Source organism: Misgurnus anguillicaudatus, chromosome 19 (assembly GCF_027580225.2).
Source record: "Misgurnus anguillicaudatus chromosome 19, ASM2758022v2, whole genome shotgun sequence".
NCBI lineage: Eukaryota > Metazoa > Chordata > Actinopteri > Cypriniformes > Cobitidae > Misgurnus > Misgurnus anguillicaudatus.
Window position 1 is genome coordinate 34,055,401 of NC_073355.2, and position 23,568 is coordinate 34,078,968.

General features: G+C 36.6%; 2 protein-coding genes across 3 annotated transcripts; both read right to left on the reverse strand.

Annotated features, from left to right (window-relative positions):
- Positions 1–2,117: 2,117 nt before the first annotated feature.
- Positions 2,118–14,561, reverse strand: ube2z (ubiquitin-conjugating enzyme E2Z). Its single transcript, XM_055194546.2, has 7 exons — positions 13,802–14,561; positions 13,224–13,296; positions 9,304–9,491; positions 8,954–9,065; positions 8,673–8,785; positions 6,316–6,406; positions 2,118–4,002 (listed from the first exon to the last, which is right to left on the reverse strand). The coding sequence occupies exons 1-7, from the start codon at positions 14,212–14,214 to the stop codon at positions 3,832–3,834; spliced, it is 1,161 nt and encodes a 386-aa protein (XP_055050521.1). The 5' UTR covers positions 14,215–14,561; the 3' UTR covers positions 2,118–3,831.
- A 2,769-nt stretch (positions 14,562–17,330) lies between these two features.
- Positions 17,331–21,722, reverse strand: atp5mc1 (ATP synthase membrane subunit c locus 1). Of its 2 annotated transcripts, none has more exons than XM_073857526.1 (5): positions 21,608–21,722; positions 19,631–19,678; positions 18,243–18,321; positions 17,889–18,072; positions 17,331–17,648 (listed from the first exon to the last, which is right to left on the reverse strand). In XM_073857526.1, exons 2-5 carry the CDS (start codon positions 19,667–19,669, stop codon positions 17,534–17,536), a joined length of 417 nt encoding a protein of 138 aa, XP_073713627.1. In that variant the 5' UTR covers positions 19,670–19,678; positions 21,608–21,722; the 3' UTR covers positions 17,331–17,533. The 2 variants fall into 2 exon arrangements, with proteins under 2 accessions (XP_073713627.1, XP_055050528.1); XM_055194553.2 differs by having other exon boundaries at positions 17,889–18,076; positions 18,244–18,321; positions 21,608–21,721.
- Between the last annotated feature and the right edge of the window lie 1,846 nt (positions 21,723–23,568).

Below are 23,568 nucleotides of genomic sequence, written 5' to 3' on the forward strand. Positions count from 1 at the left end.
ACTATCTGCATCTGTGCACCATCAAGTCATAGTTTTAAAAATGTGTCAGGTATAATCATATCATAAAATCTATATTTGTGATTTCTTTATATGAGATAAGATGTATAATTGTTAAAGTATTTTCTATATTATTTAAAACACAAAAAGTGCAGGAAAAGTAAAGTTATTTTCATTAATGATGACAGCTTTACTCAACTTCCAGCACCAATTAACACTTAATAGACTGAATTGAATTTTAATAAATTCAAGTTAATAAACAATCTTAAATGAAAACAATATTAGTTAGTACATGATCAGCAAATTCAACCGTGTAATGGTCTGTGACATGATAAAAGTCATGTAATCTTTTGATGTTTCTGTTGTGACTAATAACACTTTGCTGGACACTGTTATATTTGTTGAGTTAAGATGTTGGGATGTTACATTAAAACGTTTTAAAAATAAAGTTTCAGAGTAGGGCATTTCAGCAATACACAGTCAAATTTTAAACAATTAATGATCACAAGGAGACAAACTGTGCACAATTCATAAGATTACAAATCTCATAGTGCTATTGCAGTTTTAACCTAACCAATCATGTGGTTTCTTATTTTGGGATTTAATGTTATCCCTAATATACAATAACAAAGCAATTTCAAAATATTTTATGTAAACTGCAAGATTTAAGGAATATTTAAAAGTGTAAGTTACAAGATAGGCCTACATCAAATTTGAAAGATATTATTTTATGATAAGTAATAAAACACTTTATACAAAGATCTTAGAGCGCAAAGATGACATTTTTTTGGACAGAACTTTGAAGATTTAATTTAAATCTTGCCTTGATTAAGAGGTAATGACTAGTCAAAGGGGTGATCAGTGGTAATATAATCTACACATTACTGCCCCCTAGTGACTGTTCGACAAAACATACGCACGGCCTTAACACAAGGCACACAGGCAACATATAAAGACAGGATTTGTATTGGGGCGGTTTCCCGGACAGGGCTTAGGTCTAGTCCAAGACTAAGATGCTTGTTTGAGTTGTCCTAACTCAAATCTTAAATATCAATGGCATTGTGTTGTCTCAAAATGCGTACCAGTACATGTTTGTAAAAAAAAATGTACTCTTTTTTTTACAATTTTATAAACTCTGTAAATAACTTAGAGCAAAATTCAGGAATTGGTTATAGTCTCGGTCACATCAATAGAAGAGAATGTTTAAAACAACTTTAAAAATGCTTGACCAGAAAATGTATAATATGCATAAAAGTGTGCACAACTAAAACAAAAACTGTAGAAAATTATAAATTTACTTTTAATTATTACATTTTATTTATTATAAAGTACAAGAACTATCAAATTTAAAGGGATACTCCAGCAAATAATTACAAAGTACAAGAACCATCAAATTTAAAGGGATACTCCAGTGAATAATGAAAATTACCCCATGATTTACTCACCTCAAGCCATACCGATGTATGTATAAGATGTATAAACATAAACCATTTTATTTTTGTTTAAAATTGAACTTTCAGTTCAATCTGGTAACATCTCTAATATTCCAATATTTTTAAACACTTATAAGGGCGGTTTCCAGGACAGGGTTTAGATTAATCCAGTACTAAGCCTTAGTTAGGATATTTTAGTAGTTTCTCCAAACATATCTTAAAAAAAATAAAAACAATACTGGTGTAAATCTTAAGATAAAACAATGCCATTGATATACATTAAGATATATCAGTGCAAATTTTTTTTTAATTAAGGTAGCTCAGACATTCATGTTAGTTTGGGACTAAGTTTATGCCCTGTCTGGAAAACCGCCCCATAAACATTTAACATCAGAAAGATATGAGAGGTGAATTTGTTAAATGTAATTTGTTCAAATCAAAGACGATTTTTAAACTTGCGCCTGTATTATTTTTGCTCACACTGGACAATTATGTGGATTTGAATTAGTCAAATTTCCTTTCTCCTTTTGAATACAGAATGTGTTTTGTTTAATTTGATTGTGTTTTATGAAATATGAAAATTGGCATGAGCTTTTTTCCTAAAGTCCTAATTATTTGTGTGAAAAATATACACACTTCATCATGTTCACAGAAAAACAGGGAAACATTAAAGTAAAGAGCAAAAAGTAATCAGAATTTTTTTATACAGTATATTTTCTTCTTACAGTTGCAACTGACTTATACATTTATTAATTTTCCCAATTTAATCTGATTTCGCTAACAAGGATAAAGCATTAGTACATCACAAAGTCCAATTCAGTTTTTTTTTAGTTTAAGGACCTTCAATAAGGGAAACATACACTTGAATTGTTCATTAAAAAGGAACAACAAAGAAACAATGCTATTGATGTCCGAGTATATTCTTTCTCGTTTAAGAGAAAAACTGCATAAAATAGCACATGCAAAACCTCAGAACTGTACTTGGTCCATTTAATTTATGTTAAACTTTGTTAATGGCATTGTTTTGTATAGTTTTTCATTTCGGTCTCAACCATCAATTAATTCCCAGGTCTAAGCTTTGCAACAGTCGCAACAAACACCTGCTTGTCCTGGGATAAAACCAAGATAAATGTACACGTATACAGAAAACATAAGGCTGTGTGATTAACTTGCTGTGGAAAACTATATCAACCTGTTAATTAAAGGGATGGATTGCAATAGAATCGGTGCAAAAAACACTTTGCACGGTGCACTTTGTAATATGAAAACTAATAGGAGCTTTACATGAAGAGCTAGACATAAAGGTGCCACGTAATAGCCGAGCAAAAGGATACTCCACTTTGTGTTAGTTATCTAGTTGCATAAGAGGACACCAGTGGCCACAGTTGCCCGGTAAAGAAAACTACATTTGTAGCAATATTAAGCTTAAGCTGACGTGGAACTGCTATCAAAGCAGGACTGTAAAAACAAGTCTCCATCTCATTGAAATTTCGGTTCCCCAGGATTTTTTTGCGAAACAATGACAGAACAGATCTCTTTGTTCACACCTGACAGCTTCACAATTAGAGACAGATATAATACACTAAACAAACTGTACTTCCAATGAGTAAACGACACTGGAAAGGAAACATTTAGTCCTTGGGGAATCCAACAAGATCAGACTGCTAATGCCAGTTCCTGTTCAACAGCATCTTAATAACATTGAACATTAAAATAAAACTTCTCTATAAACAATTATATGTACATTTTTTTTTAAAGTTGAATCTGTTTTAACGAATGTTTAATTATCTTTGTAACAGTTACAACTTATAATTGTAATCACTTTTAATGAATCATTTAGTCAGCAAGAGAAGAGTTTTAATAGCTATCACCATCAAGGACACAGTGTAAAATAATATATGCAAACTATATATGAGATGTGTGTATTTGCATTGCAAGCAGACCCTTGTGTTTTAAATCAGATTTTATTATCCTTATTTATTTAACTAGCATGACTATAAGTTGATTATATTTCTCTAAACTGAATGAAGCTGATGGCAGAAAAACATGAACTGGAGTGGCAGATGATTTGTTGACCTGATGACATGTACATTTCTCTCTTTTACGAACACACACATGCACACATAGATATTATTTGCAAGACCCTCATTCCTGCCTGAAACTCTTCTGCATGAAAGAAAAACAGTGAAACAAAAGGCAGTCATTGGCCAGCACTCAAAGAGCAAGAGGAATAATATTAACCAAATCAAAAGAGACAGAAACTGTCAGGACCCCTGATCTCCACGAGCAGATCCTCCATTTATTCAGCCCTCCTTGCGTCAGTGCTCACTTGAATTGTCCGGAGCTGCAGGTGTAAAGGGAATCGATCTAACCTTCTCTCTTTGCGGCCCTAGAGAACGCTCTAAGGCTGTGAGCTGCCCTGACTGTCCGGATCGGTACCGGAAGAGCTGGTGTCCGAATCAGAGTCATTATCTTCCGGTGGGCACTTTTCCCGCAACCGCCTCTGGATTGCTCTGAGACGGGTTAACAGACCCTGATAGTCAAAGCGACCTCTCTTCTCCCCAAACGGATCCTGAAAGGAATATAGTAAACAATTATCAAAGCTGCGTAAATGTGAATCCCATCCACACAGCAGTTTGATCCTCGAAAATTTCCATAAAATTGGCAAAAAGCCTTCTGTGTAAACACAAACATGCATGTAAATGTTCTGGGATCGCTCTCGTAAAGGGGACCTAGTAACATTGAAGTAACATTAACTTTCTGTGTGAACAAAAGACTAAAACAATGCCATAAGGGGCGTGCCGTAGTGAGGATGCGTGCGTCATGCCAACAAGAACTGATCGTTCAGCTCTTTGACAAAAGTGCAGATTAACCTTCACAGCGAAAAAATATCAGTAAACTGGACTAAAGCAGAGATTAGGTAGCTTGTGACTATCCACGCTGAAGCTGAGATCATTCACCAGCACAATAGAACAGCGTGTCCTATATGTGTGTATATATATATATAACATATATATATATATATATATATATATAACATATATATATATATATATATATATATATATAACATATATATATAAAAAATAAATAAATAAATATATATATAACATATATATATATATATAACATATATATATATATATAACATATATATATATATATATATATATAAAATATATATAATATATATAAAAATATATATATAACATATATAAAAAATATATATAACATATATATATAAATATATATAACATATATATAAAATATATATTATATATATAAAAAAATATATTATATAAAAATATATATAACATATATATAAACAAAAAAAAATAATATATGATAATATTACCATAAACAAAAGAAATCAAAAGAGAAATCACCGATAATTAGCCAACTTCAGATGCATCGGGGAAAACCTACTAAGTGCAGGACGTGTCTTTGCAGGATTCCAAAAAATCGTTGGCTGTGTGAATGAAACAAAATCAAACGATCCCGGACAAACCGGACGCATTTCCCGCAATGTCAGTTTTAAAAGGGCCTTAAAGTGGGGGTTCAACGCTATTTCATGCATTCTGACTTATTAACACTGTTTAAGAGTTATTTCCCTCATTCTAAACATAGGCAAAGTGTCAAAAAAAGCAGTTGAACGTGTTACAGAGTATTTCTTTGCCGAATGCACTTCGCAAGGGTTCGAACAAGTTTCGGAAATGTTTTTTTTCGAATACGGGTCCAGCTGGCGTTTCAGGGCTAAGCTATACGTATCACTTCTTTTTATGGGCACTTCCCCCGGAAACCACGCCCACACGTCAATCAGCGGGAGAGCGAGAACCGAGGACGCTAAGTTACAGGCAATACTTCACGTGACAGCTTTGTTTTATATCAAACTCAACAATGGCACGAAAGAAGAAGTGTGTTTTTGGATGTAAGGAGAAGAAAGCCAGCATTATGGAAACAATGGATATAGTTCGTTTATCCGGGGTAGCAGCTGAGTTTTGCGTGTGTGTTTGTTTTCTTTGAAAATTCCCAGCTTGCTCATGAGTTGTATGCGGTAAGACTTCTGTGTTATGCTGGAAATAGGCGCGTAAGTGCATATTATATAAACAACAAGAACATGTACTGAATCATAAGTTATCCAGTCAGTGTTGTATAAAGTGTTGACTCGTGACTTGCTCCTCCCGTAGCTTGTGACGCCTCCTTCCAAATTTTTTCGTACGTTATCGGAAAGAATCAGTCAAGCTAATCTGTCTTTTATAAATGTGATAAAACTAAAGACTCTTCGGAGATATGAAGGATGTAATACTACTCTATAGGTACTCCAGAATAACATCAAATACACAGAAACAGCGCGTGTTATGGACGTTTTAAATATAACACAAAGATAAGTATAAATCAATTTTGTTTTTAACCAAACTATGCAATGTGTTCCAAAATCAAACAAAGATCCACCACAATCTGTGTAATGTACAAAATGCCTGAGTGCTGATTTATGGCATGATGTCACACAACTATGAAAACCTCACAGACTGTTTATTCTTGCAGTATATACTGACAAGGATAATTCACCAGAACCAATTTTATTTGCAATTTATTTGTAATGCTTATATTACAAATGAAAACGCAAATTAAAGAAGATATTTTGATAAATGTCAAATGATGGTAAGCGCACAGTTGACGGTACCCACTGACTGCCATAGTATTTGTTTTTCCTACTATGTAAATTAATGGGTACCATCAACTGTGTGCTTACCATCATTTATCAAAATATATTTAGTGTTCAACAGAATGAAGAAAACCAGAGTGTGTAAACAATGACAGATTTTCATTTTTGGGTGAACTGTCCCTTAAAGAGGAATCTTACGCACTTAACAACAACCATTACCTGCATGTTCTGCCCTTGAAGATGAAGACGTTCCTTGCAAACCCCCTCATAGAAATCATAGTACTCCAGGAAAGATTTCTCCATCACATTCCTAGAAAACGAAACAAGAAATGTTCTGGCTTGAAAAGCACTGGCAAATAATAAAGCAATAAGCCCCAAGAAGCAGTGGGTTACCAGTGCATTTTATAACAGCTAAGGGGCGTTGTTAGGCATGACGCGAAGCATTTAGCATTTAGCTTAGCCCCATTCATTCAATGGTACCAATCAGAGATAAAGTTAGAAGTGACCAAACACATCAACGTTTTTCCTATTTAAGACGAGTAGTTATACGAGCAAGTTTGGTGGTACAAAATAAAACGTAGCGCTTTTCTAAGCGGATTTAAAAGAGTAACTATATTTTATGGCGTAATAGCACTTTTGGGAGTACTTCGACTCGGCGCAGTAACACCCTCCCTCTCCCATTATGAGAGGGAGAAGGGGAGCAGACTTTTCAGGCGAGTCGAAGGTGGTACTTTTATTTTGTACCACCAAACTTGATCGTATAACTACTCGTCTTAAATAGGAAAAACGTTGATGTGTTTGGTCACTTCTAACTTTATCTCTGATTGGTACCATTGAATGAATGGGGCTAAGCTAAATGCTATCGAAGTGTCGCAGCGCGCTCCAGCGCTTACGTGCACACACACAGATGATAGAGGGATGTATCAACAATTCTTAGTTAAGGTAATAACAGTTAAATATTGAAAATGAGTAGACTATTCCTTTAAGGCATATTTAACAATCACTATTTTCCATGTTGATACCGCATTTAAAGAAAAAAAACCTAAGAAATAAAAGGAGGGTGACGGTCTTAATCTTAAACATACAAAGCAAAAGTCGTCTCAGGGGTCTCCGCACAAATTGTTAGAAGAGCACTTCGTAGAGAGAGTTTTTAGTTTTCCCTTGCCCAGTTATTTATGAAATATCTAGATTTTCCATGGAAGGAATCTCTTATCTTTGCAAACTTCTAGCCTCACATAAGAAATGTATCAGATTGAATTCGTGCCCTTACTGGACCGTAAATTATGTGTATTGCGTTGAGCATTTTTGCAAGTCGTACACGTATGCGGTGGTGAAAACACGGTTTGTCGAACCATGCGCAAGGTGGTCCTCGCACTGTAAGAAAGCCTACATTAACAGCTTCATAGTGTTCCCCGGACATTTTCCGACCATGTCTTTAAAAGAGGGCTTTTATAAAATTCCCTGTAAGATTATTAACAAATTTAACAGTGTACATTAACTTAAAAAAACATATTTCACTTTGTGTACCTAAATATATTATACAATGAAGTACATGTTAATGTACATGTTATATATATTAAAAAGAGCAGAGGCAGTATTATTTCGCTCTCGAAATACATTTTTATAATCTTCATACTTTTGAATAAAATAGCTCATGCTCCTCCGCTAAAAAAATACACTGCTTGTACGTGCTCTCTCCCTTTTCTATTCCGATTGGTTGTTTGGTGCCGACGTCACTCTTTTATGTTCACGTGCGGGTGGAGTAATCATAGCCAAAAGATCAAAGCCTGAGTTCAGAGAAAGTTGATAAGCCGCTTCATGGGACCAATAAAGCCTGATTGCATCGGTTTGGTTTTGTCAACTCAAAACCAATCCTGTAACCCCGAGTTTGTTCAGCTACCTTCATGGTATAGGCCCCAGACCATCCGCTTTCAAACAACAACAAAAAAAAAAAAACGTTTCATGCTACCTTCATTTGTTCTCTTATCAGTTATCACCTCTCAAATTTTAAGCTAAAAGCAGAGATAATTCAATTTTTTGTGAAGAACTTTTGTAAGAGATCAGATTCAGAGCCATCAAAACTTACACGTCATGCTAAATCCGAGTGAATGCGTCAGTGTTTAAGTTGGGTAAGATTGCCATCTAGTGGATAATAGCGGAAAATCAATTTAAAGACAAAAACAACTCAGAGAATGTTTTCTCTTTATTGACGAAATGACTCAACAATATTTATTGACATTTATCTGATATCGCCATAATTGTGCAAATGGAGAAAAATTAAAAAATGATTAAAGACTGTGGTGTTTATTTTCATAATTCAGTATGTAGCAACATTGGCGCAGTGATACTTATGTAAAGCGGTCTGAACCGTGGGGTTACCGGGGTATTTTATCATGGCTTAGAACGCGTTTCAACCAATCAGAATGAAGAACCAGAACGAGCCGTTTTATAATATTGAATTTGTTGATGATTAAAAAATACAGAAAAAATTTGCAACGATGATACATAGAATTAGTTCAGAACAGACTATAGGGTAACAGGCTTCCTCTTGTTTTGAGGAATGTAGAATCGCTCACCACAAGGCCTCCGGACACGGCACTTTACCCTCCAGCATATCGCACACAGCAACTCGCATGGTCTCATGCCGGATACACTCGTTGTAGTTTTTGCTGTCACCTGGATGCCTTTCCTAGCAAACAGAGGACAGTGAAGAGTAAACTAAGCATTGAGTGTGACAAATATAAAAACAGAATACAGAGAAGAGAATGAAAAAAAATCACAAACTGAGCATTTAACCCTTTTACCATCCATAAGATTAGCAGAAAATGACCAAAATGCATTCTGGAAGTTGTAGTACCTGCTCAAAGCCAGGCTCATTGTGGTAAGGGTTCTCCGTCATTAGTGACTGTATAGATATGAGAACCGAGGAGATGCTTTGGGCGGGACTCCACGCTGGGCCAGTCCAAGTGCTGAAGGGAAAAATAAAAAGTGAATTGAAATCTGAGATCATGGAGAGATTATGTCTGAATGGACAGAATTAAAAAGCTGTCATGTTGTAGAGCCAGTTTCCAAAACACACATGCTGTGTTGACTGTTCATAGAAGGTAACCAGGTAACTAAACATAATGTTATGGTGGCCTAAATAAAACACCTGAAAGAATATAAATCACATTAGCGATACCTTACCGCAATTTAAAAAGCTCTTACCCGAGGATGCTGAGGCACACTTTGCCATTTCGGTAGAAGTTGGGGTTAAAGCGAACAGTGTTGTGACCGGTAGTGATTAGTTTGACCCGTGGAGGGTGGATGGGATAGTCAGGGGGACAACGGAACAGGAAGAGGAAGAAACCCCCCTCATATGGTGTGTCAAAGGGACCGGTGATGAGGGCGTGAATCTTGGAGGAAAAGGAGGCGGGGCTTAAATCTCAATGCAGAAACACTTCAGTAGCAATAAAAATTAAGATACTGTGTGTAAAATTATTAATTTTTTGCTGAATCATTTACATACACTTAAAAAAATGCTGGGCTGTTTGGACCCTTGATTGGGCAATGAATGACAAACCCAATCGCTGGATTTAAATTAATCTTTGGTGGGTTTTTAACTCAAAATGCTCGGTTGTTTCAACCTATGGCTGAGCAAAATATCATCATTTTGTAAGTTGATCGATACAAATGGTTAGGTTTGTCCAGATATTATTCAACCGTAGTTTAAACCACTCTTGTAGTTGGCTCTAGATTAAGGCACCTGGCATACTAGGGATAGTTCACCCCAAAATGATAAATTTATCATAAATCACTTACCCCAATGTCGTTCTAAACCACCAAGTGCTCAGATTGTCTTCAGAACACATTTTTAGATATTTTTGATATAAACCGGGAGGCTTTTGTCTGTCCCATTGACTTTAGTTAGTTTAACAATATGCTTTCCAGGAAAGAATGCAAGGCATTGCCAAAAAGGTCCATTTCCAGTAGTTCAATAATAATATTATGAAGCGACGAGAACACTTTTGTGCACAAAGAAAACAAAACAAATGATTTTATTCAACAATTTGTTCTCCTCCTTGGTCCTTCAGAGCACGTTTATGAGCAGACTACGGGGCATGTTGCTGACGTCACGTGCTGACGTAGTTGCCAGCGTACAGACACAGAATATGCTGGCAAGAAATTTGTGCATTTATACAGGCTGTTTAAGTATGGTTTACAATGTTGGCAATGGCATAATGCTTTAAAAAACAAAAGTGGAAAAAAACAAAAACATTGGTAACGACGTCGGCAGCATGCGCCGTAGTCTAGTCGCGAACGCGCTTTGAACAACCAAGGAGGAGAACAAATTGTTCAATAAAACCGTTTGTTTTGTTTTCTTTGCGCACAAAAGTGTTCTCGTCGCTTCATAATATTATTATTAGGGATGCTCCGATCAATGCCGATCTCCACTAAAAATACGTGGCCGATCACTATTCTGAATCGGACACCCGATCTTATTCACAGCTATTCCATGTACTACGGCTTTTGATCAGTAAGTCCTTATCGATCTAAAATCACTGTTAGTTTGAGTGGTTTATAACATGCATTTGAAAAAGCAACACTCGTCAAACATAATAATTAAACATATTCCTTATTATCATGAAAATACCTGAAAAGGTTTGAAGAACAGCAATATAAATATATCCTTAACACATTTCCTGGAGCTGCATGTCATCATAGCTGCGTGTGTATTGTTCTTCGTCTACAGCGCATTTTGAGTTTCTGCACGAGAGCGCCCCCTGGCTTTTGGATGTAGCGGCATTTTACCGTTATTCATTGAGAAGCATAGCAAGCATTATCGGCCGATCGATCGGAGCATCTCTAATTATTATTGAACGACTGATGCAACTTTTTGGTGACGTTTTTCATTCTTTTCTGGAAAACAGATTGTGAAACTAACTGAAGTCAATGGGACAGACAAAAGTAGAGGTCGACCGATATGGGTTTTTTTTATGGCTGATGCCGGTATCGACAGTGGGGCTCGTGACTGCTCATCCGAGAGGTGCTAATTCAAAATAAGTGTTCGGACGGAGTGTCATGTGTGTTGCTTGCATTTTCAAAATGTGTGTTTGTTGCATCATGTGAACCATGTGCATCACGTATCTTGTCAAAACAAGTGCCTGCTGCACACGCGTCAAAATCGTTCATGATAAAAGAGACGCCCACGTTCACAAAATACATGCAAGACACTCCCTTAACAGTAAACTCTGATTACGCATGAGATTATGCATGTATCTGGCAAACGCGAGCGTCTCTTTTATCATAAACCCTCACTCGACGCGCAGAACACATATTTTGAAAAAAGGAACCACACACATGACGGGCTACATACATGTTGTGATAAAAGTCGCCACTGGCCGCCACTGGGTACCGATATCAAGAAAGCCATATGGCCAATATAAGGGCGATATAACACAAATGTTATCACTGTAAATAAGAGACAAACTGAAAAATTTTCGTAAGTTATAAGAAAGAATCAGTAAAGCTAAGTTGTCTTTTATACATCTGATAAAACTAAAAAGACACTTTGCAGATATGAAGAATGTAATACTACTCTATACTATAGGTACTCCAGATTAACATCAGATACGCAGAAACAGCATGTGTTATGTACACTTTAAATTCAACACAGAATTTTGAAGGTAAGAATAAATCAATTTTGTTTTTAACAAACTAGCAATGTGTTCCAAAATCAAACAAAGATCTACCACAATCTGTGTAATGTACAAAATGCCTGAGTGCTGATTTATGGCATGATGTCACACAACTATGAAAACCTCACAGACTGTTTGTTCTTGCGGTAAATACTGACAAGGATAATTCACCGGAGCCAATTTTATTTGCATTTTATTTGTAACGTTTATATTACAAATGAAAACGCAAATAAAAGAAGATATTTTGATAAATGATGGTAAGCGCACAGTTGACTGCCATAGTATTTGTTTTTCCTAATATAGAAGTTAATGGGTACCATCAACTGTGCTTTTACCATCATTTATCAAAATATCTTTTGTGTTCAACAGAATGAAAAACTCATGGTGAGTGAACAATGACAGTATTTTCATTTTTGGGTGAACGGTCCCTTTAAAAGGAATCTCACACACGCACGCACTTACAGCACACTCACATGATCCAAACCAAACCATGCCCCAGCGCGATTGTCCCCCTTTTCTACTCCCCCAGAAGCACGCACTCACACTGTACTTTTATCGATCCGAGCCCGGGTGCGCTTTTGTCATTATGATGCGATTGTTTTAAAAAAAGCAGGAAGTAAAGTGCTCTCTTAACACTGGAACCCATTGTAATGTTAAGTCTATGTTTTTTTCAGAGTCGTTTGTTGCGTGATGACACACAGCCCTCCCAGATGTCATCATATTGCAAAGTTAATCTGTCACGTGTGCAGCTCGGACATTCACGTAAACTCCGCCCATGTAGCAGTGCTTCGTCTTCTGAGAATATAGTTCCCAGTATGTATATTGTTAAAAGATCGCTGTGTCTCATATCACCTTGTTATTTGTACACAGTGTGACTATACAAATCACAACACATAAATAGGAAAATGTTTGCATTATTTTGTCACTTATTGGGAGCAGCTTGCCAGCCGGAGCCACTCACTTCCAGACTTTGTGCTAAGCTAAGCTAGCGGGGGCCCCGTCAGACAGAGCCACAGCACGCACGGAGATGAGAAAGGTATGCATGGACCTAATCAACTATGGGGGATACGTTGAATAAGCTAAATTCCCAAAATCTGGGCGTGTTCCTTTAAGATTAAGCCAGGAACTATGAACCTTATAGGTAAATTGGCACCATTTAAGTAGCTTTTATCAAGGTGCCTTAGAAAAAACATTACTGGTGTGCATGTTGAGACAAAACAATGGCATAAGATAGCTCAAACATGCATTTTAGTCCAGGATTAGGCCTTAAACCTTGTCTGTGAAACTGAGCCTAAAGCAACTAGTGGATTAAGTGCATCTCGAAAACATGTGTGGTGTAATATTTGAGATGAACTATCATTTAAACGTGTATGTTGGTCTAATCCATAGATATAAGTCATACATGCCATATACTGCCTTCAATGTTCGGTAAATATCACCGATACATACCTTGGTCATATCATGAGGATCTGGAACCACAAACATACCCGGAGGAGGTTCTTTATAGATGGACATTATATCTCTGTATGCAAACAAAGAGAGAATAAATGAGACTACAGAGTCTTTTTAAAAAAGCACATAGGTCACGCAAATTGTAATAAGCACATTTCAAGAAATATTAGTCATAAAACGTATACGTTACCAATGGTATGGTAACTAACCAAACATAACCTGTCAATAAAATCATAGGAGCAATGAAGTCTAGTAATTCAAACTATACAAAGGACTTTCAATTTCTTGACCCCAATGCCCCATATATATGTGAAAGTGCAATGGGCAGGCCAAAGTCTCTGCCAAACAATGAGACTGGCAACATTATCCCAAAAGTTGGAAGGGGTGACCGTTAATGCATATGACCCTTTCATCTGCGTAGTTACACATTTGGTTGGCAAATGTTTGTCCATTTTTACATCAAACCAATCAGTACTTGGATTTCTCCCACCATAAGTTTGCACATATGGGATGATGAAAAATGCAAACAACACGCAATTAAAACAAATACCTCGTTGTTATCGAACTATCATTACCTTTTAATCCTCAGTATGCATTGCTGAGACGCCTTCTCGTTGTCCCAGTCCGTGCTTAGTGTGGGGTCCCAGGAGGTCGCATGAATTTGGGACAGGAGGCCCGCTCCGGCCAGATTCGGCGCACCGCCCGGAACTGCCAAGCCGATACCGGGAGGCAGTGATAGAGGGACGGCCGCGGTGGAGTCGATGGCGTGGCTCAGCACACCGAGCCCGCTCACCGCGGCAGGAGTGACCGTATGCGCGACCCAGGGACCGATCACAGCCAGGCCGGTCTCTGCGGCTTCTGCCGGATGCGGTGAGGCTGAAGAATTCCCCGGTATGGAATTACCCAAACTCGGGGACAGCAACTGGGTGCCGTGGCCCTGACCCGTTCCCACGGAACCGTTGGCTTCATCTCCGACGCTGTCCGCCATCGATTCGCGGATGAATGCGAAGTGTTTGACGGGCTCTTGTGCAGTTTCTTGTTTTGGATGCAAGTGTAGGTGGGCAGGAAGGGAGAAATAACTCCTACATAGTTTCCCCTTTTCCTCTTCTTCCAACCCCGATTAGACAGCCGATGTCGAAATCAGTGCCTATTTTATTGTATTAACCTAAATAGCAACAGATTTTAGGAAAGCATCTGAAGTGCACAGCAATGACTAGAATTGTTTAAAGTCTACGCACACTTAAAACGTAGTTACACCTCTTTCGGCCTGGCCTGTTTATTATCGCTATTTAATTTCTGTGCACTTCCTCCTTCTCTTGGAGGAAACACTGCCATCTAGCGGCGCTCGCCTGCTGGAGAGTTGGGACGGCCTGGAAAGTCCCTTACAACTCGCGAGACTTCTATGTGCAGCAGTATTTCGCCACAATGTTACCATGATACACGTACTATGGGTGTTTTATTCAGTTATGTAAACAATTCCTTTGATAATTATTGTACTTTATAAAACGGACGGTCCTTAATTGTGTTCGAACCATTAGCCTAAAATACTTTTTATGTCCAGCATCATTATAATCTATACACACAATAATATTAAATGTTATATAAAAATTATTTGATCTGTAAATTACTTTAGAAACATACACCTGTTGCTATGATTTTTTAAACCATACCAAGTGTGTGGAATAGCCATTTAATAAAAGCAAAAACATTTATTAAGATTTTTGTATAGTAATGTGTAGAAAACCCCTGGCAAATGGCCAACAGCTATTTTAAAGCACATGGGAGCACCACTCAAAAAAAAAAAAAAAATACTATTTGCCAAGAAAGCATATATGGGTATTTCCCAAACTTCGTTCCTATTTATGTCCACAGGGTGTAATTCTATTAAAAACTAATTAAATCTAATACATTTTAGCACCATTAATTAGTATGAACAAAAACAAGCCTAGACTTTTTATGGCTGCTCTTACAAATAATTTTATCAAATTTTATTGGTGTTTTGTGGTACAATATCTGTGTTTTTGTGTTGTCCTTCAACAGAGTTTTCACATGGTGCCATAGCTCAAACATTATTTATCACAAATTAATAAAAAATGCATATAAATTAAATGTTACTTAAACTAATAAACTACATGCACAGATTAAGCATATATATGCATTTTGTACTTTATTTTGCTTAATTTCTACCTGTCCCATGGTTTAGCTGTCATTACCAACACGCTCTACATAAAGGGACTTTCCTACAGTTTTTTCATCAAAAGTTTCTTTGGTAGCCATGGTAACCTAATGACATAGTGGAGCACATGGATTTCAAGCTGCAAAACTAATGCTTTGATGTCCAGAAAAGTAGGTAAATCTACTCTTTATTCTTTGTTTTGGGTGCATGTACACTTATTACGCGTCATTACCATGTGTGTTGTATTTCTGTATTTTTAAACATTTTTGAAATATTTGTATCACTTTAGTTATACTTTAGTATAGTTATAATGGTGTACCTTACATGTAGAAAGCTTAGCTAGTTTTTTGATAAAAATGTCTTTACCCGCACAGTCATTACCAGCAACATACATTTTTTTGCCAATAAATTATGTATAAATAAAAAACATCCTACAATTATAAATTTCTGACAATATTTGACAGTCTAAATGATTACTGTATTAAAAAGTTTTGATATATATGGCATTCACTTAAAATAAGCTTATATTCCAAGCCAGGGTAAATTAATAAATCAGAAATTTAGATACGTAAATGACTATAATTCATCTTGCAAGTAGAAATTCTCATTAAGTTCAAATAAATTAGATTCCATGTGAAAACACCAAATGTTTTAAAGGCACTGATTTATCATTAAAGTTTTATTTTTTACATATATTCGATGATGTGATGGTAATGACACATTTACTTGGTTAAGAAAATGGCAAAAAAAAATCATAAATTCCCTTATCTTATGGTCTCAACCAAGCTCATAACATTGCTATATATAAAATCATATTTGGTTGCGGGTATAGCTAAATGTGTCATTGCTTTAGCATGCAACTAGTGGTAAAAAGAAAAGAAAAGGTCCACCTTTACATCTATTTGTTAAAGGGTTCACGAGGTGGAATGCATCTTATGTAAAAATGACTGTAAATAGAAATCCGACATGAATTATACCAGTGACAGATATTGTATTGGTTTATGTAAGGTGATAAGTACATTCTTTAACTTAATTTGTTAATTTTTATTAAAGTTTTCATTATGGTTTCCATAAATATGTTGGGGTGGGGAACTGCATTATTTAATTTTATTTATACAACATTGTTTTTTGTTATAGCACCCCTAAGAATAAAGAAAACCGATAATAAAAACAAAAAAAAATCGTCCTATATGAGCATTAAAAAGGGCTAAATGTTTATTGTAGCATATTTTCTTTAGTTCACAAGTTAACACTGCGTTGTTAGAAGCATTATAGTGACCTCTAGTGGCCGATAACGCTTTTACCAAACAAGCAGATGACGTCCACAATGGTTTCCAAAGTTTATTAGAGCTGGACCAGAAACCATTAAAATGCACCAATTTTATTGCTAAAAAAAGTTATTTTGTGTATTAGGTATAATACACAGTGTTTGCGTGGTTTATAATTCAAAACACATTTTCCACATACGTACATTTTCGTAGCTCCAGATATCCTGCATTGAAATCAAAGGCATTGACTTTGTACAATACTTATCGATCTGGAAAGCTCTGTGTCCCTGACTGGCCAGCTAATCTGTACGTTGCGGTTGGCCTCAATACCTTGGACATCAGCCGGAAATGTGACGCTCCTTACAATGTTTGAAAGATTCGGTCACAATGCAATGCTGACAGGAGTTAACTTACAGGCTGCAAGTCAAAGCGGGAGGAATTATGATAATGTCGGTCTTGTCCACGTCAACCATATGTTAACGATATGCAAAAGGTACAAGCCCCAAAGTAAAATCATGAATCGGACCATAATTGCTTTAACTTCCAACTCAAGCAACTTGCTACTTTTTGCATGCCATTGAGTTTAGTCCAAATACTCAACTCCTCAAAGTCCCTTATTTTCTGCTATCATGCAGTTCATGCAACACAAGACAAATCAAACTGATTTAAACCATTTATTCATATGGTCTGTGGAGAGTTCTTACATAAAACTTTCAGAAAAAGAAAAATGGTACTGGGGAACATAAAAATTGAGCTTTTTTATAGTTTGGTTGGAATGACGATGACACGGTCTAGGCTGCATGTCAGTTCATATCTCCAAATGAAGTTTGTTGACAGCAAGTGCGAGTACAGACAGCTAAAAATCACATGGCGAACAGGATGAGGAACGCCACCATCAGACAGAACAGACCCATGGCCTCAGACAAAGCAAAGCCCAAAATGGCATAAGAGAAGAGCTGTTGTTTTAGGGAGGGGTTCCTGGAAAGAGAGAAATAGCACTTAGTCAAAGTATTGTACTGCTCATCTTACTGTAATATCAAAAAAGATCATTTAAAAACTCTTAGATAGGTCAACAATTATGTAAATCTTGCAAAAATCAACTTCTTATTGATTCAGGACAACAAATGAAGACGCAGGGAGCTCAACAATAATAAAAAAAGTGTTAATTTAAAACAAACTTCAACTTGTCACTTTGCCTGACCGTTAAAATTGAATTACCTGGCATAGCCAATGATGAGACTGCCGAACACTGTTCCGATTCCAGCTCCTGATCCGGCCACACCCACCGTGGCAGCACCAGCACCAATAAATTTGGCTGCTGTGTCAATGTCTCTGGATACAGCGCTGGTCTGGAACCCTCGGGTTACATTAAGAATGGATGCCTCACTGACTGGCAACAGAGCTGACTAAAAGGAAGAAAATTATGATACTTTAAAAAACATCCCAATAGACAATAATCAACCTGCTGAATTCCTCAGTTCTGCATTGGTGCCTATATTTAACATTGAAATATTCAAAGACTGAAAAACAAGTTACTTATGAGCATCAGACCCTTTATATGGCATGTTTTTACCTGCTCACTTCTTGCTTCAGGTCTATTGAACAAAGACACTGAAACGGGCCGGGCCAGAACCCTGGAGCCTCCGCGGAGCTGGAGGAAGAGAACATTAATTCAATTAAATACATTCGATTAATAAAACTATTGATCCAAAATTTCAGATTTGAAGATAAGCATCCAGTGTGCATTCTTGAGGTGTATTATGTGATGGGTTTGTGAAAGTATTTAAATGCATATCTAAATTAGACATCTGGTAAATTTACAAAAAAAACAGTTACAATAAAGTTAAAAGGCAGTTTTTCAGAATCCACTTGTTAAGTCTGATGTCACATGACACAGCTTCCGGGTCCAAACGCTAATGCTTAAAGGGGACATTTTAAGACTTTAAGATGTCAAATAAATATTTTGTGTCCCCAGAGTACATATGAAGTTTTAGCTCAAAATACCATATAGATAATTTATTATAACATTTTAAAAATGACTTTGAACATGTTAAAAACTTAAAGGGACACTTCACCCATTTGCATTAAGCTTTGTATAGTTAGAACCCCAGTCATGTTTTCGGTCGTGCATCATTTCCTCAGTTTCCCTGAGACGGGAGAAATACAGATTTCAGTGTTGCACTTTCTTCTTTTAATGATGTAAAAATCATAATTTTGCATCAATGAAAGCAGGAAGTCCAATATCTTTGTTGAGGGGGTGAGACTACAAACACCCCTTTTCTCGGTCAAATAGGCACCAAATTCGAAATGTATGTTACATTTCGACTACAAATATGACGCACTTTCAATAAAGATTAATGTTTCTACGTGTGAAATGCTCCTTTAAAAGGTGTGAGCAAAAATGTGCCATTTGCAAATGAGCTAATCTCTAAATTGCAGTGCCGTGGTTGGATTAAGGGGCTGAATTATCCCCTTCTGACATCACAAGGTGAGCCAAATTTCAATGGCCTATTTATTCACATGCTTGCAGAGAATAGTTTACAAAAACTAAGTTACTGGGTTGTTCTTTTTCACATTTTCTGGGTTGATAGAAAAACTGGGGACCCAATTATAACACTTAAACTTGGAAAAAGTCAGATTTTCATGATATGTCCCCTTTAAGCATCTCCATACACAAGGCCCAGATGACAACAGCGATTCAACTTTGATAAACCGTTAAAATGTTAGTGTCCGGGATGCCTTAAAGAATGTAGTGTGCACCTTTAGCTATATAATAAACAGATCGTAAATGACTACTTGGATTGTAGTCTTTAATTCAGTGGAGGCTTGGATCCGAAAACTGTATATCTTTTGTTATGAATAAACAAGCAGAAAATGTCAAAGCAACAAAGCACTTTAAAAAGAATGGGGTTATGGCCCTTTTCCTAAAACAGTCACATTTGTGTGTGAATAATACATACCACGGCAGGTGAGGTGACAAACTTAGCACACGCGTACATGTTTGAAGCCTGTGGAGAAAGATGTTGGATAGGAGTATAGCAAAGGTCACTAAAGTCATTAATACAGAATAACATTCAAGCCTGATAGCAAATTCTTTGCTGTGAAAGATGACAGCATGGTGACAGGAAGTGACATCCCAGACAAGAGGTGTTTCTCAATGTCAAGGATACTTCCTTGGCAGGACTGGTCTTTCCAGGTCACTTCCTTCAGAGGCTAGGCAAGGCTCCTCTGTAGCATTCGGAGAACACATAAATGGAACAGGCTAGCAAGTGCACGTCATTACGTCAGTGAAAAGGTCTGCTTTCGGTGCTGCACGCATAGGATTATGGGTAATTTGAGAGCGCGAAGGATACACATGTGCATCCGTTCCTGTATATAGGAATTTTTTCGAATGAAGGACTCAAGGATCCGCGACATTGGAACAGTCCTTTGACGGATGTCGATGACGTAGCATCCTCGAAATTGTGGCTTTCGAGGATCCTTCCTTGACATTGAGAAACACCTAAGGTTTAAAAACCACTAGGAGTGTGCCTAAAGCATTGGAAATATTTCATAGTTTGTGTTATTTACGCTTTTTTAAAACCTTGATTTAGCTAATTGTGCTTGCACAGGTGGTTTTAAATGAATCTCGTTTATTCTAGATCAGTTTTCCATAGTCAAGTTGTTAGCAATCAGTCCTTAATCTGTGTTTCTGAAAGCAATTCTCAAGACCTGATTAACCAATAAAGATTAAATCCTACCCAATTGAGGAGCTAATTGAGAAAACTGCTAAAAAAACCTCCAACTAAAGATACTAAGCTGCCTTAAGCAGAGCGCTTTAACTATTATGCTAAGAAGTGCTTAATACATCAGTGCCTAAAACATAGGAGCAGATTCCCGGATAGGTTTTAGACTAGGCCCTATTTATATTAGGACATTTTAGTTTTTATTAAAAAAACAAAACAAACATAACTGGTGTGCATCTTGAGACAAAACAATGGCATGTTGACATACTTGCGATATGTTTTTAAATTAAGGCAGCTCAAACATGCATTTTAGTCTGGGACTAGGATAAGCCCTGTCTGGGAAACCACCCCATTGTAGCATAAACTAAAGATTATGATAAGACTTATTATGGAGTGTGATACTTCAATATTAAGTATCTATAACAGGATACAATGGTTTTCCATATTGAGACATTATTTCAGGCAGCAAAGCAACACTATTGAGTAAGAGTAGTAAGTCAAGGTAGACATCCTATTATATTACAGGTCAACCTTTGTACTCATTTGAACAGGCAGAATTTAAATTGCTTTTAAAAATATATTTTGGGGCTCAACGCAATCTGTAAAAAAATTAAGCAGCAAAATAATTTGTTTCATATCTGATTTGTTGGACTATTTTTACTTAGGCTCGCGCCTAGTGAAGGTCACCAGTGGCTCTTTGACTGGTACTTTGAATTATAAATGATAAAATATTAATGCGTTATATTTTTTTAACAAACACAGAAAATGCATAACTTACAATAATTTGTTTTAGTGTTAAAACATGTTCTCTAGGTTTAGAGGAACGCGAGCGTTTAGGCTGGTTTGGGCCCAGCGCGAGTCAGACATTTTGCAAGTGTCACCCGAGACGGGTTGGGAGAACAGTAAAATAAAACAGCAGTGAATATGAAATAACATAGTAAGCGGTAAAATAAGTCCTCTTGTAGTGTACTACATGCTCGTTTACGTCTTCATAGTCTTGAAACGTGACATTGAACCGAGTCATTCATTCATTCATTTGCAATGACTTTGAGCAGAAGCTAGCGGAGCTTTAGCAATGCGCTACTCTATTGCACCCTAAAGTCGCAAATATCTAAGCCTGTCCAATGTTCTGTGAATGTTTCTAGTTTTTAAAATCATCCAATTTGCCACCATGTGTCTCTGGAAAAGTAATGCGGAGGAAACCGGACTCACCTATCGGACACAGCAAACAAGGGCCCGGGGATTCGGAAACAAGCTGCAAGGAGTGAGTACGCCGCGTAAAACTGTCACCTTGTAATTTATAAGCTTTGGAACTACGTCCTCAATTCTGATTGGCCAGAGGTTTCCGGCTTACTCGTCTGATTGGCTGTAATGTGTGTCAAAAATAAAACATGCCCAATCATGAGCGTTGTCAAGAGGGCGAGCTCTCATTGATTGGTGGAAATCGTTTCAGGATGAAGATTTCTTGTTTCCGGGAAAAGTCACGAAACGCATCCCGTGTCCCTTATGTCTATTGGACGCTCTGGGTGGAAATCCCGCCCATTAGGAAAAGGCTGAATCTTTTTTGTTTTTATTTGCATTTTAATTATCTTAACAAAAAAAAATAGGATAAACAAAACACGACTGTAAGTCCTCACACAGACTGAGAGATTCGTATTACCAGTCATATTATAAAAGAGAAATAAACCACAATACAGACATTAAACAAAATTAAACAAAATCAAACTTATTAAACAAATCAAATAATTTCTTTGGCCTTATCACATCTCATAATTTTCAGGATCTCTGAATACATGTCAAGCTCTTTTTTTAAAACTCGCTGAGCGCTGTTTGCATCCTAAAGCCCAACATTTCACGGAATTCAGGCCGCAGCTGTATCAGGACCGAGGGGTTTGGCTAGAAGGGATATAGCAAACGCCGACATCTCGCGAGATGTTGGGTCTAGGGTTAGGTTTGGGGGTAGTAGGATAGGTTGAAAACAGCGGTTCTGGTAGATGGGACACAGCTACTTTACTCCTTCAAGATCTCGCCAGTCGGTGGCAGGCTATTAGGCTTTTCAAATCAAAAACTCTATGCTTTTCTAGATCTCTAGAGGGCGGCAAGTTTACACTTTCCTCCCCGAAGTTTAATTTAAATAGCAGGCTACTATAGAGACAGAAAATACTATTATTTAATAAAAAATATATGTTCATTAAGTTTGGTTGACAAAAATGATATAACTTATGGATCAATTTATATTGTAGAAGTTCTTGGGTCATCTCAGAGAGCCAAATCTTTAATAAAGTAACTTTATGCATTTGGTAGATGCTTTATCCATAGTGATATAGTGGTAGTGCATTCAATAAATATATAAATATTAAATATTTATTTTCTTAGTATGTGTGTTCACTGGAATCAAACCCATGACCATTGCGGTGCGAACTCAATACTCTACCCAACAGGAACACTAGTTCTACTAGTAGGCTAGTGGGGATCTTGGGCTTAAATTTATCCCAAGAACTTCATCTTTAGACACCATAATTCGTAAAGTGGGCTTCCCTCTATACAATTTAACAAGACATTATTTACCTAGATTAAATTATCACCTGTTAACAACTTTTAAAACACAATATTTGATAGACTATGTTTCATAAAAACATCCAGTTAAGTGAAAGTCTTAAATATAATTAAGAAGGATATGGATCTACAATAGGCCTATAATTAGTTGTTTATTATGTATTTTTGGAGATGCATTTAATACAAGTTACACATTTATTACAATTCCCTTCACTTATGTAATTAATGCAGTATATCAGAAACCACGTGTATTTACTGGTTGGGTCTTGCGAACCTATGGCTAAAATTAACCTCACCTTTCTCTCTATAAGTTTTCTTTACACACTGTGTGTCTATATCATTTTAACTACCTGTCTGAACAAGACCTTTTATGGATTATAGGCCAGATAAATCAAACCTAAACCTTTCCCTAAATCTCACAGTTGGTAAAAATATTTTTTCACCATGAATAGGCTACACTAAATGCTACATTGTGGATTCTTGGAAACATGCCATCAGAAATATGGTAGTGCAAAAAAAAAAACAGATTAAAACTCAGAACAGTAAATGTATCGGATAACTAAATAAACTAAACACATTTTTCTTAAAGTAAATGTAAATATTTACTTTAATAACTG